The 16,196-nt window shown below is 33.8% G+C and overlaps 1 protein-coding gene across 1 annotated transcript; it reads right to left on the bottom strand.

Moving 5' to 3' along the window:
* Positions 1 to 250: 250 nt before the first annotated feature.
* On the bottom strand, positions 251 to 14,325 carry ccz1 (CCZ1 homolog, vacuolar protein trafficking and biogenesis associated). Its single transcript, XM_073828470.1, has 17 exons — positions 14,204 to 14,325; positions 13,590 to 13,665; positions 13,403 to 13,499; positions 12,352 to 12,449; positions 12,175 to 12,268; positions 11,952 to 12,032; positions 11,361 to 11,408; positions 11,164 to 11,247; positions 10,139 to 10,314; positions 8,351 to 8,432; positions 5,336 to 5,397; positions 4,572 to 4,683; positions 3,698 to 3,731; positions 3,443 to 3,560; positions 2,677 to 2,835; positions 887 to 1,014; positions 251 to 747 (listed from the first exon to the last, which is right to left on the bottom strand). Exons 2-17 carry the CDS (start codon positions 13,601 to 13,603, stop codon positions 692 to 694), a joined length of 1,443 nt encoding a protein of 480 aa, XP_073684571.1. The 5' UTR covers positions 13,604 to 13,665; positions 14,204 to 14,325; the 3' UTR covers positions 251 to 691.
* Between the last annotated feature and the right edge of the window lie 1,871 nt (positions 14,326 to 16,196).

Genomic DNA, 16,196 nt, shown 5'->3' with positions numbered 1-16,196 from the left:
AGTCATGTAAGGTTAATCAGTTTCATTTTGGAACATTCACACGAATGGCTGTAACACGAAATTATAAGTATGACAATTATTATAAACCCTAATCAAGTATTTTTATCTCTTAAAAAGGTTACATAAAAGATGGAAAATAAGAGTGCTATATGTAAGGAACGTCTAGTTTAGATACATGTCACAAAACTCATGTCTCAATTTGATATAGTTTTAAGATTGAGGTGTAGTTGAACAAGAACAGCAACCTACATGTAATGAAAACTGAAATTTATTTTGAAATAATGTGTTAAACCACGATACTGATGACATGATGGCATTTAAAATAAGAGAAAAATATAGCTTGACAGATTCATATCCTAAATGTCAACTTAATTGTGTCTGTAAGTAATAAAACAAATCTGAACAATGGGAATGAAACACAAAAGAGAGGATAGCTAATGGGTACTTAAACATGACAATATGTACATACAAACTAATGAAAAGAGATAATTACAGTAAAATTCAGATTTTATAATTAATTACAAGGAAGCAACCACATTTCTGTATAGATTAAATAAAAATCTAAAAAATTGCATGATGTGAAAAATCGTTTTTTTACAATGCAATTATTGCATTACACTGATGCTGTCAGTAAAACCTGAACAGTTGACAGTTTTAGTGTAGTGAAGTAGTCCATGCCCATCATATCTCTTCAGTCCAAGAAAAAAATATTATTGAATTGTGTTGCACACAGCCTTTTCACTTCCTCTGTAACACAAACAGAATCTTGGTGAGAGTTTAGGTCATTTAAATTTAAACTGTGATTAAAAGTTAACTAGTACATTTTAATAACTTTATACCATTATATCACCTCAATATCAATGTTGGTCAGTTAATGTTTACATACCATTGACTTCAATCAGGTTGGCATTCTTCTGGTTCAAAATGACGTACAGCTCCCTCTGATCAGACTTCTTTCCAACAACCCAGTAATCAGTCATCGCTTTAACAATGATTTCCTCATCCTCATCAACCCTACAAAACATGCACAGACAGTCTCGTTCACTAACCGTGTCCTTATAAACATGTTAAGATGAATCTTTACACACATCATACACACAAGCACATACATATGTAAGAAAGAGACAAGAGTAGTATAGCTCAAGTTGCTTTTTTACTACTACTACTGGTGTGTCTCTTTAGAGACTGTTGTACAGAAATCCATTATATGGAAATGGTTTAGACATGCTTTATGCAAATTAGTAACTTTGGGCATGTGGTGACACATTTAGAATACCATGAATTCATTAACATTACAAGGAGTTAAAGAAAGTCTGAAATTTATTGTGAGAAATTATTGTGTGCATATAATGATAGATACAGTTGAGGTCAAAAGTTTACATACACCTTGCAGAATCTGCAAAATGTTAAATATTTTACCTAAATAAGAGAGATCATACAAAATGCTTGTTTTTTTTTTTTTTTAGTACAGACCTGAATAAGATATTTCACATAAAAGACGTTTACATATAGTCCACAAGAAAAAATAAAACTTGGATTTATAAAAATGACCCCATTCAAAAGTTAACATACGCTTGATTCTTAATACTGTGTTGTTACCTGAATGATCCACTGATACATTATTTTTGTTTAGTGTTTAGTTTTTGTTTAGTTATTTTTGTTTCTTTAGAAAAATCCTTCAGGTCCCTACAAATTCTTTGACTTTTCAGCATTTTTGTGTATTTGAACCCTTTCCAGCAATGACTGTATGATTTTGAGATCCATCTTTCACACTGAGGACAACTGAGGGACTCATATGCAACTATTACAAAAGTTTCAAACGCTCACTGATGCTCCAGAAGGGAAAAATCCATTAAGAGCAAGGGGTGGAAACTTTTGAAAATAATTCAAATGTGTACATTTTTCTAATTTTGCCAAAATATCGTTTTTTTTATTTATTACTGCCCTTCAGAAGCTACAGAAATTATTTGCATGTTTCCTAGAAGACAAAATAAGTTAAATTTACCCTGATCTTCAAATTCAAAAAGTTTTCAGCTCTCTTTCTGAAGCATCAGTGAGTGTTCAAATTTTCTAAAATAGTTACATATAATAGTCCCACAGTTGTCCTCAGTGTAAAAAGATGGATCTCAAAATCATACAGTCATTGTCGGAAAGGGTTCAAATATACAAAAAACTGAAACTGAAACAAATTTGTGGATACTTTCTTTTTCTGAAGAACAGCAGTCAGTTTAACTGTTCAGGACAAACAAGGGACTCATGAACAACTATCACAAAACAAAACAAAAAAAAACAGTATTATGAATCAAGTGTAAGTAAACTTTTAAATGGGGTCATTTTTATAAATTCAACTATTATTTTTTCTTGTGGACTACATGTAAACATCTTTTCTGTGAAACATCTTACTCAGGTTAGTACTAAATAAAAAATAACATGCATTTTGTATGATCCCTTTTATTTTGATAAAATAATAAACATTTAGAAGATTCTTAGAGGTGTATGTAAACTTCTGACCTCAACTGTACCTGTTGTCTCAATACATGCTATTATTTTAACAGAAATGAATTGGTGCTCTTTTTTTGTCTTATATATTCATTTATTCCAAGTACATTTACAAAATGTATTTAAAACTACAATGACTTGAATACACCTCTTCAATAGATCAGTGGCACCTCTTACCCTGCAAAATCGCAACTGATGTCTCCAAGGATTTTCATGAGGTCCGGATGGACCGAGGTGAGTGACACGCTGGCGGTCTTGCGCATGTGGATGGTGCTTTTCTCAGCCAAGTTCATGTGGTTGAAGTAGATGAACTTAAACTGAGGCTCCTTCTCTGGCCTACAACAACAGTTTTGAGAGAATCAGTGAAGCTGAGGTACATTATTCTCTCCCAGTGTAGCACGCACTGAAGAACAAAAGCAGTTATGTGTCTTTAAAGTGTGATAAGTGGCATGTAAGTTGATATGAGGGATTGGGCCACACAAAACAATACTGCACAGCATGCAGGGCTCAGGTAAGATAAGGACAGACTGTTTAGATATGATTAATGGATAAGCTCCGGTAACTGCTACTGGAAGAGAGATGATACAGTGGACACTTGTATTCAGTGAAAGCCTTGTCAATATTTCTGAATGGTTACCTGTGTCATAGGATGACCTAGTCATTTAAGATTGATGCATGTACGAGCACTGAAGCAGGACTAATTTGACAGTTGCAGAGATAGCTCAACAAATATATCAATAGTTTAAAAGTGCTGTAAATGATTTTAGTACCACAAACAAAAATGTCCCCACTACCTGATGGATATCATTAAAGTATTTGTAATAATTCAGTGTCTAAGCATAGCAAGAAAATCACTTACAATGCCATTATAAAATCATTTAACTACTTGACAATGACTTTTGTTTATTCAGCAGCTGAAGTGACGCTCTGGAGTAGTACTGACCCTGATATCCTTCGATTGACGTTGTACTGTTCACATATGTCAGAGGCCAGCAGGGTGAGTTGGGGACCAACCAGGCTGTCCAGTTGTTCACAAAACTCACGACTCAAATCCACTGTTGCTATGGGCACAAAGCAAAACAGGGATGGAAAGAACAGTTAACATTTGACTGGTTTCCTGGTAATATGATTACTAAGTCAACTGTTAACAAAACAAGAACAAACAATTAGTTAAAATTACATAAGAGCAGACACTTACCATTTACCATGAAGCATACAGCGGCACTCATTGCCTGAATATGGAATAACATATAGGTAAATTATGAACTTATCAGATATTTTTATAATTTCTATTTGTCTAGAAACAAAAATATGAACTATAATTGAACACTTATTGTTTAACAGACTTAACATAACACACACATAACCTTTAGTAATGATGGTCAACTAAATAAGCAAATTTCATTTGAATTAGTTTTAGTGTCAGTTTGCCTGGGTGTAATTAATAATAATAATAATATTTATTATTATTATTATTATTCTGTATTAATTTAATTGGTTAATACTATTACTACTACTAATAATAATAATAATTATTAATATTATTCTGTATTTAGTTGGTTAATACTATTACTACTACTAGTACTACTACTACTACTACTAATTATTATTTAAACAGTGATTAATAATAATAATAATTATTATTATTATGTATTAATTTAAATGGTTAATAATAATAATTATTATTATGATTATGTATAATTGGTTAATAATAATAATGGTTATTATTAACAATATTATATGTATTCATTTTATTGTTTAATAATAATAACAACTGTTATCTATACATAATAATAACAATAGTTTTTAACCAATTAAATACATAATAAATAATAATAATAACAATAATTATTAAATAATAATAATTATTACAAAGCTGACACTAACACTAATTCATTTAATTTAATTTTATTATATAATTTATTTATAATAACTTATACTATATATAACTATTGTAAACCAATTAAATGAATTTTTATTAAAAACATGACTGTTAGATAATTAATCTATATCATGTTAAGCTCATAGGTTAAAATACATAGAATAACACTGAGTTTGATGTTTTCTCTCACCTTGTAAACGATCAGATGAAGTTCCTCGTAACTGTCCTCTGTGTTCACAAATATCCTGGGAAATCTAAATTTTGCATCTGGATCTTTAAGGTTTGCTGGTCCTGTTAAAAACCTGTTTTCATAACATAACAAGATGTCAGTACAACTCCGAACGTTCCACAGATAGTTCAAATTTTCACATGACCTTTTAAGAAGGCACCAAAATCCTCAATCCACAAATATCTTTTTCAGATGATGAATAATCTGTGATTAACTCTCATGCCTCTGAATAAGTGCCAAGTCACAGCTGTCAGTCCTTACACAGTTTGCTATCATACACTGTCCTGCTACCCTTCAGGAGGTGGACCGGGGCCTCAAGAGTCACAGCCGACCCTCTGAAGAGTACGCTCCCATTATCCACATTACACACTGAACACATACCATCAAAAAAGCACTGCCAATTATTCATCAGTCTTTCCTTGAGGATAATCTATAAATCTTATTGCAATCAGTCAAACATGACCCCTTTGTGCCATCATCCACTCGTCGAACAATCAGACGGGCCATAGTGAAGTCTGTTGGGCTTATTGTTTTCTCTTTGCCACCAAAGCAATTAAATTACCCTTGTGCAATCTGATATTTGGCAGTGTTGGTTGATCTGTGTTGTCTTAGCGCTGTGCTTGACTGCTTGTGTCCCGAAGCATGGAGTCCAAGCAGACAGGCAGAAGGCCAAGAGCCCGCTGTTCCAGTCCTGAGTTCAAAGCAGGAAATATTTGGATACTTGCCTCCCGTAGTGCAACAGATTCCCAGCCACCTCTGGCCTGAGCGGAGAGTCTCTTCCTGCAAGCTGCCGAATGTTTGCACACACACACACACACACACACACACAAACACAAACACACACACACAGATCATTCTTTAACACAGCTGTAGATGGCACATGACTTTGGAGCACATTCCAAAAATCACATATTGAATGATTACGGCATGACATCAGTTACACTCAAAGTGATTGTATCCCAACTGATTCAACTGAAATTTACTGGTATAAAAATCTATTTTGCGCAGAATGCACACACAGTTTTAAAATAGCCAAATCATGTCATACATAATGTTAGTAGCTGTATGCATACAGTTAGACACAAAAGAATGTAGTAGTAGGAGGCCAGAGACCATCAACATTGCAAGCTGGCTTTGCTGTAACAACCAGACATTTAATTTGAATATATAATTAATTTAAATAAACACTATTGATCAAAACGCTGGGGACAGTACTTTTTCTTTAAATATAAAAAAAATAAATACTTATTTTTCTTTAAATAAAATAATACTTAAATTCTGCAAGGACACATTAATTTGAACAAAAGTAAAAGTAAAGACATACAGTTGAAGTCAGAAGTTTACATACACCTTCCAGAATCTGCAAAATGTTAATTATTTTTTTATCAAAATAAGAGGGATCATACGGAGCCCCTAAGGGGACGTCAGAGTAAAAAAAATCTAAAGTTTAGTTTCATGTGCTCACTTGAAACTTTCATGTGCTCACGCGAAAACCTTCATGTACAGAATTTTTTTTAAAGTTTAGTTTCATGTGCTCACGTGAAACTTTCACGTGCGCACGCGATAGTTTCACGTGCGCACGCGATAGTTTCACGTGCTCACGCTAAACTATAAGTTTCACGTGCGCACGCGATAGTTTCACGTGCGCACGCGAAACTATAGAGAAAGTTTCACGTGCGCACGCGATAGTTTCACGTGCGCACGCGATAGTTTCACGTGAGCACGCGATAGTTTCACGTGAGCACGCGAAACTAAACTTTATTTAATTTTTGCTCCACGTCCCCTTAGGGGCTCCGTAGGATCATACAAAATGCAATTTTTTTTTTTTTTTTTAGTATTGACCTGAATAAGAGATTTCACATAAAAGACGTTTACACATAGTCCACAAGAGAAAATAATAGTTGAATTTATAAAAAATGGCCACGCTCAAAAGTTTACATACACTTGATTTTTAATACTTTTTTGTTTGTTTGTTTAGTGATAGTTGTTCATGAGTCCCTTCTTCAGAAAAATTCTTCAGGTCCCACAATTTTTTTTTTTTTTTTTCAGCATTTCTGTGTATATGAACCCTTTCCAACAATGACTATATGATTTTGAGATCAATTTTTTCACACTGAGGACAACTGAGGGACTCATAGGCAACTATTACAGAAGGTTCAAACGCTCACTAATGATCCAGAAGGAAAAACAATGCTTTAAGAGCCAGGGGTGTAAACTTGATTTCTTGAACAGAATAAAGATGTGTACAATTTTCTTATTTTGCCTAAATTTCATTTTTTTTGTTTAGTACTGCCCTTCAGAAGCTACAGAGGATACTTCTATGTTTTCCAGAAGACAAAATAAGCTAAATTTACCCTGATCTTCAAAATCCAAAGTTTTCACCCCAGCTCTTTATGCATTGTTTCTCCTTCTGGAACATCAGTGAATGTTTGAACCTTCTGTAATAGTTACATATGACACCCTCAATTGTCCTCATTGCGAAAAGATGGATCTCAAAATCATACAGTCATTGTTTAAAAGGGTTCAAATACACAAAAATGCTGGAAAACCAAGGAATTTGTGGGACCTGAAGGATTTTTCTGAAGAACAGCAGGCAGTTTAACTGTTCAGGACAAAGAATGGACTCAACTATCAACTATCACTAAACAAAAAAAACAGCTGTGGATCATTCAGGTAACAACACAGTACTAACAATCAAAATAACATGCATTTTGTATTAACCCTCCCTGATATTTTGGTAAAATAATTAACCTTTTTGCAGATTCTGCAAGGTGTATGTAAACTTCTGACTTCAGGCTTGTTGAGCTGAATTTTACTTTTTTACAGTTAATCCATAAGAACCCGGACAGATTTCTCCTTATAGGAAAATTATGAGGCACATAATACAGACCAAATGGACCACTTCTAACATGTTTCTGCAGTTGTTTTTGAAATGCAACCCTTCTTTGTGAAAGATCTGTAATGTTACATATATGTGACATTGGGCGTTTATAATAAATTTTTCATGTTACATTTATGTCACATTGGGCATTTATTTCATAATTGAAAAAAGTAAATTTTGTCAGTTTTATTTGCTACATAACATTTTTTTCTTTTTATTTGCTTTTCCATAACATATTTCAAAGCCACATAACTGTGACCATTACAATTTACAACAACTCTTTCGAAACATCAAAATTCTACCTTTTTTGGTATATGGTTGTTCATGTTTTTTGTTTTTTTTCACAACTCGAAAATGAGTGAACTAAATAAAAATAAATAACTACCTCACACTGAAGGTCAACATGTTAAACATGCACATAACATTGCAATAATTTGTATACTGTGCAATAAAACTGTAAACAAGCAAACAATACAATGCTCAGTGAAGAAAACATGCACATAGCGCAATAACATCACAAAAATGTGTATCTTGTGCAATAAAACTGTAAACAAACAATACAACAAAAAATGCACTTATTGCAATAAAATCGCAAAATGTTTTGTTAAAGAAATGTAATAATTTTTATAATAAAAGACGGGGAATTAAATGCTATAAAACTGTATTATATTAAAATTTAAATGAAAGCTAATTAGTTTTGACAAATTGAAATGCACCCCTAGTGTCTACTCTATAAACAGTGTTAGACTAGGGTAAAAAGGGAAATGATTAAAATAGCCTTTTCTATTTATTATGTGTCTAGGGCTTACACATTTACAATATAATAGTACAACATACTAATGCTCAGTCTTTGTCTCACCTCGGGTTCAGTGTGTCGTGGGAACAGTGAGGTCGTCAGGTATTTGTACAGAATTCGCATGTCATCCTGTTCTAGACCACTCCTGCAAAATACAACACAAAACATAAGACTTAAGCTCAGACAAACTTGCTCATTCCAACATAGGAAAGTGTTTCAATATTAATGCTTAAATCTTTTGTGTCTTACAAAACTTGTTGGTAGTTGGTAATATGTGATCAATGACACACTTTAATTTAAACAAGTAATCAGACAAACAACATTCAACAAGCATAAACACAGGCACTTCTGTGAAAGCAATTTTTGAAAACAAGATATGAAAGTCATGTTGCGAATTCAACAAAGAGGATTAAAAGTCATATTTTAAAGTCTATCTGGATCCCTGTGCCAGACAGTTTGTGATTAAGAAGCTTTGGCTGTGCCGCTTTATTGAGTCCCTGCAGTCTCATCTCTCAGACTTCATGTCCTCTACAGCACTCAGTTATTTAAGGTAAACCCTCATTCATCACGCATTTGCAGTCGGAGTGATGTTAAAAAAAAACTTTCAGGGAAGCATCCTTCAAAATTATAATTCAACACACTTATTACTTTCAAGCTGTAATTAAAATGACAATTTAAAAGGATAGTTCACCCAAAAATGAAAATTCTGTCATTAATTACTCACCCGCATGTCGTTCCAAACCCATAAGACCTTCATTCATCTTCGGAACACAAATTAAGATATTTTTGATGATATCCGAGAGCTTTCCGACCCTCCATAGACAACAAGGGTCCAAGGGCACAAAAAGTACTCTCATAGCTTCATAAAATTACAGTTGAACCACTGATCTCACATGGACTATTTTGTTGATGTTCTTGGTACCTTTCTAGACCTTGAATGTGGAAAGGACCCTTGCTGTCTATAGAGGGTCAGAAAGCTCTTGGATTTCATCAAAAATATCTTTATTTGTCTGCCAAAGATGAACGAAGGTCTTACAGGTTTGGAACGACATGAGGCTGAGTAATTAATGACAGAATTTTCATTTTTGGGTGAACTAACCCTTTTAAGCAATAGTCAACCTAGAAGAAATCTCCAATGTGTGAACTAAATACACATGTATTAATTATTAATATAAATTAAGATCAAAATCATTATTAAATATGTATTAATTATTAACATGGATTAATATCAAATCATTATTATTAGTTAATTCTAGAGCTTTACAACTAAGCAGTGTGAACATTCTGATAAATAGATTCTTACAAAATAAATAACGTCATACAGGTTTGAAATGACATGAGGGTGGGTTAAAATGCAGAATTTAAACTTTTGGGATAAAATATTCCTTTTTAAAAGCACAATATGTTAGTTTTTGCTGCTAGAGGGCGCATATTCAAAACAAACAACGAAACAAAGGCATAGTTGGAAGACGTGCAGGAAAAAGCAGTGCTGTTTTATCAAACTAGATACATTTCAGTGTGCTGAAAGTTCTGTTATAATGCTACTAAAAATAATATGCATAACATATTAAAGTGTCTTTGGGGTTTCCATGTTTTCTACAAAATAAAACCAGAAAATCTAGGGTGTATGACATAATTGGCAGGCGACGCAATGACACAGCCAGTTACACTAGTTAAAGTGGCTTATTTCTCTGGATTTAAAGATTCTTAGGAACATTTGGAATCATGTAAGTTGACAAATCAGCAAAATATAGCACACTGTTCTAGTGTTTTTCTGTATATTTTAATAAAAAAAAATCATACATATTGTGCTTTTAAACAACTGAAAGGCATGTATAGATTGATATTCACCAGATCAGCTGGTCGTTGTAGAGAAAGGCTGTGTATTTGACAAGACTCAGGCTCTCTTCTACTTTATTGACAAAAGACTGGATCTTCAGGTAGGTCATCTTGTCAAGAGGAAAAAAGCTGATTCCCCCAAACACATCCAGCAGGTCACATGACTGGAGATGAAGTGTCTGCAGGTACTAAGACAAAGCATATAACAAAAATATATTTAAAACATCTTCTCCAGGCTCAGTTACTTTAACAGTTCCATAATTATAAGATAAAGTAAAAAAAAAAAAAATACAGTATAAGTACAGTATGAAATTTTGCTTATCAAGCACTGTCCAGTAGGAACTGTACAACAACACTATGCCCGCAAACGTGGATGAAATTACCAAAGCGTCCCTGATAAGGCTGACGTAATGTAATTTGACAACTTGACGTGCTGAGATGCAGCCCTGGTGTGACTTTGCACAGCAGTCAGTGACATTTAACCTAAGGCACAAATTGCACTTTCACTGAGAGCTCCAGGGCACAGCTCAGGTTAGGGAGGGGTGACGCGAAGGGTTTCCCTTGACCTAAGCTGAATTATTCAGACAGGTGAGTAAGCATGATGCCCTCAGCAAGGAAATCTGAACCAAAGAGACAAAAACATGGACAAATGAGATTGTCAGGCCTCTTTTTCATATGTGCATCTTACATTGGCCATTTGCACATATGTTAAATATGATAACAGAAATAAAGAAGAACATCACATGTCTCTAAAAGCCTGAACTATGAAATATCCCAGCAATTTATCTCTTTCCTTAACTGTGGGAGTTTAATTTCATGTAATCAGATTATCAGTGACGTCCTTGAAATGTCTGGCCAAGAAGCGCTCATGCCAGGACTATGGTATGACTATAAAGAAAAGCAGTATTCAAAGCTTAATATTAATGGTTATCTCTTTTAAGACATGCATTTGCATGTTCCAAACAGAGCAGAGGTATACACTGTCTACCTTTTATCTGATTGAAGGATTGAGTTCTCTTAATTAATACTTTATTTACCCTGTAAAAGAACTTTTCAAGCTTTTGGGTGAGCAGTTCCACTCCACCAGCCTCGAATGCCCTGCTGAATGTGCCATTGAAGAGCTAAAGATCAACAACAACAACAACAACAAAAAACATCAACTGTTTGTATAACTAATGAGTAAATAATAGATTATTTAAAAATGTGAAAATACATTAATATAAACAGTGTTTACCTTATACATGCTGTAGCACTGTTGTAATACAGACCCATACACTGAATCCTAGAACACAAAAAGGTCTACAATTTATTGGTGAGATTTTTTAAATGCCTGTGATACTATGCATTTATTTGTTAATATAGTAAAAATAGTAATTTTGTAAAATATGATTATAATTTTAAAAGAAATTTCTATTTCTATTATTTATTTTCCTATTTATTATATTAAAAAAAGAAAAAAAAAGAAAAGAAATTTATATTTCTGTGATGGCTATGCAGAATTTTCAGCAACCTTTATTCCAGTCTTCAGTCACAAGATATAATAATATGCTGAAACTGTGTTCTTATTATTATTGTAAAAAAACAGTCTTTGATGAACAGACACAATATAAAAGCATTTATTCGCAACACATTTTTTTAAAAGTCTGTCTTTAATGTCAATTTTAATCAGTTTTATGGATCCTTGCTGAATAAAAGTATCTTCCTGAGCCGAAATTGTAGTAAACGGTAGTGCGCACCAGTCTGAATATTATCTTCTGTAGGATGTGTAAAATAAAAAAAATGCAATGTTTAAATATTTTGAACTAGCATTCCATACATTACTTACAATAATCTCTTCCTCTTGGTATTCTACAGTGGGTGGTTTTCCGTCTTTGTTGGGTTTTTCAACCATTGGGTTCCGTACAACCTTGAGAGAGGAATTCAAAAATGCTTAAAACATACTTGAGCAGCACTGTGTCAGGCCAGTTTGATGTTATTCTGTCTTCTTTTGTTTAAAATTTGGATTGAAACCTAAACCTCTACAAGACATCACTGATTTATAGATGTACCATGACCATCCAGTAATTCTCCTCTGGCTCATGGAAAAACTGTCGGTTCTTCTGAGTGTGGAGGGATTTGGCTGGTTTTGTTGGACAGAAGGTTCTGTAAATAAGAAAATCTCTCATTTATGCCTATGTCTCTATTTTTTTATCCCAATTTTATCCCAGCATTAGTGAAGTGCTAACCTGGTGAACTGAACAATGGCCTCACAGAGTCCAACATTGCGGATCTTTTCGTTCTTCTCTATTTCAATGGGGTGGTAAAACAGGATTTTCTTTTCCTCCTACAAAGTACAATAACAGCTTTATAAGCACATGATTAACATATAGTAACCAATACATAACTTCTGTCTGCTCACCTTTTTAGATTATTACCATGCCCAGACATATTTTGTAGACATTGTATTAGGGCTGGGCAATTTGGCTTAGAATCAAAATCTCGATTAATTGAACATTTTAACCCGATTACGATTAATGAACGATTATTTTATTTATTAATAAAATTATATTTAATTATATTTATATAATATTTATTTTTTTGCCCTCATAGTTCACTGACAAGTTTTGTACAGTAAATATGCTCACATATTACAAGCGAGAGATTTTTGGATGAAGGGTGCATTACTTGATTTTAAAATAATTGAAGGAAACACACTATCTACGATCTATGATTATTAATTGAACATCAGTGTTGAACAACTGAAATTAAAGCAAGCATTGCTTAAAACGAAAAGTCACATTTTTCTTAAATTAGTGAAAATAAATAACTTGCACTATTGGAAACAAAATAAATAATTTTCAATGTTTTTCATATTAAAAGTAGAAAATAAGCAGTATCTCCTCTAAATAAAATTACCCTTGTATATCCTGTAAATACTTTTTACTGTATAAATACTGTTTAAGCTCTCCATCGACATGTCGGCGGAATAACGGAACGGAGCGCTTGTGTTTTTTAAAGGGAAAGTAATTGAAATAATCTTCCTGGAAAAATTGTAACGATTATAGGTTCTGAATGTCGATTTCGATTATTTTTCGATTAATCGCCCAACCCTACATTGTATACACTTACTATGGAGATTTTGATGATTTTATACATGGTAAAGGTTTTTTACATGATAAAATGCTTGCTGCTGAAAGCTCTTCGCCTTTACACCTTCTGTTGCCTCAAATAAGTGCAAAATAATTACACTAATTCTTTAGAGTAGTTGTTTAAAATTTCTATAAGAACAGGATTTACCTCGCCCTCACGTGGTCCAAACTTAGGGTTATAGATGAAAAAACTGAGCAAAGATGGTGTGTACTGTTTCTCTTGCATTCCAGATGCCATTCTTGGGCTTATCAGAAGATGGGAATAGAAAGCAGATAATTAACACCTCTGATTTAAAATAATTCATATTTAGACCCCAGGTATTCAATGAAAATACCTGATCATCAGCATTAGTGTGGTCCGTGTCTTCGGTTCCCTCTTTTTTCATTGAGTTTGGCGTGCATGCCTTTGATCTGTAAACAGAATAAACTTTATTAGGACTGTCGTCAAAGGACACAGTGGAAAAAAAATTCAGGAATAAACATAATTATCCAAAGTTGTCTGTTTATGAACATGCACCAAGCTATTCTTTATATACATATTTGAGTTTATGGACAACCGTTGAATTTAATATATTTGTTAAAATTGTGTGATTAATAATTTAGTTTAAGATTATAAGAAAGGCGAACAAACGGTGACTAAGCTGTCTTCTTTTTTTACTTTTAATAAACATTGCTGCCGAAAAGTAGTTGCTTCTTAGACCAGTGAACAAGACAAACAGATATATCATGATTTATATGACCTATAGAAACGTGAATTTGATAACTGAGGCATACAAACAAAATAGAAACCAAAAGCATTTTACTTTCTATGAAGACAGTGACGGTGGTCAGACAAATTAGCCTATTACTTGTAAGCTAGCTGGTTAGCTACAGCATTAATTTGACTGTTTCGTGTCGCGTTTCAAAAGCGACAACTATCGCAAAGGGTGTTCAACGAATTGGTGCTTACCTGTTACAGCGTGACAACAGAAACAAAGTGCTTGATTTGTTATCTCATGAGGGAAAACAGAGCTGAGATCAATGAAAAAGATGTACTTCCTGCTCTTGACAGTCGCCTATGTGTTACAGCTGGATCCGATCGGGTAGATTTCATCCGCAGTTCCGTTTCACTATTAGTCCTGTCAATCAGTATTTCCCCCATCAAGACGTTTTACGTTTATATAAATAAATATTACTTATAAAAGGATTTGTAAAATGATGAAGGCTCACATGTGTTGAAGATTATATTACGTTATAGTCCTGTCATAGGCATGTACCTATGAGATTTTGAGTCTTGTGACACTTACCAACTATTTCTTCACAGTCTACTTCGTCTAATTCTTACAAAAATGTACTCAAATGATTTTCAGACCATACCAGTGAAATAAAAAAAGGGAAACAGGAGAATGATTTTAGCATTTTCTTCACACATTATCCTATTTAAGGAAAAGAATATATGCCCTGTTGAAAAAAACAGCATATGCTGGTTAGGTAGGTTTTGATGCTGGTTTATGCTGGTCCTTTGCTGGTTTATGCTGGTCCTCTTTTTTTTCACCAGGGTGTTCACAAAAATAATAGTGTACTATCTTTCAGTGTCCTTTAAGTTGCTTGTCCCTTAATAACAGTTTTTGAACCCATTATTGTAGCATACTTTATTTTTTCAATATTTTGTCTACAATAACCTCTTGTCAAGTAGTATTAATTGACTTTCAGCTATGTTGGTTATTATGGTTTGCAGTATTTTTATGATTTTAACTAGCTAACAATGTGTGTAATAGGCCTAGTTAACAATGTCTATGTTACTCATAAACATTTTTTACATTTTAAAACTAAAAAGCTGTTCCTCTTCAGGGTACATTTTATCTGAACAGATTTCACAGTCTCTTTAAAGGGGTCATCGGATGCCTATTTTCCACAAGTTCATATGATTCTATAGGGTCTTAATAAAAAGTCTATAATATTCTTTGGTTAAAAATTCTCAATAGTAGTGTAACAAACACAGTTTTACCTGGTCAAAATCAGCTCTGCAAAAAATCAACTCATTTTATTGCATGTAAAAATGAGTTTTGCATCCGATGACCCCTTTAAAGCAGATTTATGATAATATTTAGGGATTCAAGCGCATAGCGCTGAAGCCCTATTGTAATTGTTAGAATGGCCAAGAATCTCCATGTAAAACTGATCATGCAGACCAAACCGTAAATTGTAGAGACTTGACACTTGGAGGGATAGTAGCCCTCACACCACCTACAACGTCACCAAGACTTGCCATAATCGGCCTGATGGGGCGCTACAGAGATCAAAAGTAAAAAATCAGCTCATAGCTCCTAAACCAGGGGTACCCATACATAAACTCTGTCCTGGAGGGCCAGTGTCCTGCAGTACAGCCCCTCCCACCCCAATTAGATGCACCTGAACCAGCTAATCAAGTGTTTCCTAGGCATACCAGAAACTTCCTGGCAGGTGTCTTATGTCATTGAAATCCTTGGCTCACGTCAGACAAAATGCCTCAGATTCGATTGTGAGCCTGGCAAAATTTTCAGGTATTCTGGATTTTTTGAAAAACCTACTTTTGCAAACTAGTCCTAGGTTTTTTGCCCAACCGGAACCAAACCAAAACCAGTGCAGAAAGATTCTCCAGAGAGTAAATATCAATAATTATCAAAAAAAGTTGAACTTTCAACTCACCGTCACAAAGACACCAAAACCTTCGAAAGGAGAAGGGACACTTTTAGTAAAATGCCTATAACTCCTGCACACAATTTGAGGTCACAGGAAAAAAACTGCGGAGCTTGGCCACTTGGTAGCACTATAAGAGGGAAAAAACATAAAAATCGATATATAACTATGCAACCATATGTCCTATTAACATGAAAATAGCTGTGCACGATGTGCCACAAGTGTCTATAAGGACATTTGCGTATCTCAAAAATCAACATTGGCTGATGATATTCGAGCACTTT

This window comes from Garra rufa, chromosome 22, assembly GCF_049309525.1.
Source record: "Garra rufa chromosome 22, GarRuf1.0, whole genome shotgun sequence".
Lineage (NCBI taxonomy): Eukaryota > Metazoa > Chordata > Actinopteri > Cypriniformes > Cyprinidae > Garra > Garra rufa.
The sequence above is the reverse complement of the archived record's forward strand: the minus strand, read 5'-3'. Positions and strand labels throughout refer to the sequence as shown.

Coding starts and splice junctions, on each gene's coding strand:
- ccz1 (XM_073828470.1), bottom strand. Junction 12,269..12,351: donor GCCATTGTTCAGTTCACCAG/GTTAGCACTTCA, acceptor TCTTATTTACAG/AACCTTCTGTCCAACAAAAC. Junction 1,015..2,676: donor ATCAGTTGCGATTTTGCAGG/GTAAGAGGTGCC, acceptor CATGTTTTGTAG/GGTTGATGAGGATGAGGAAA.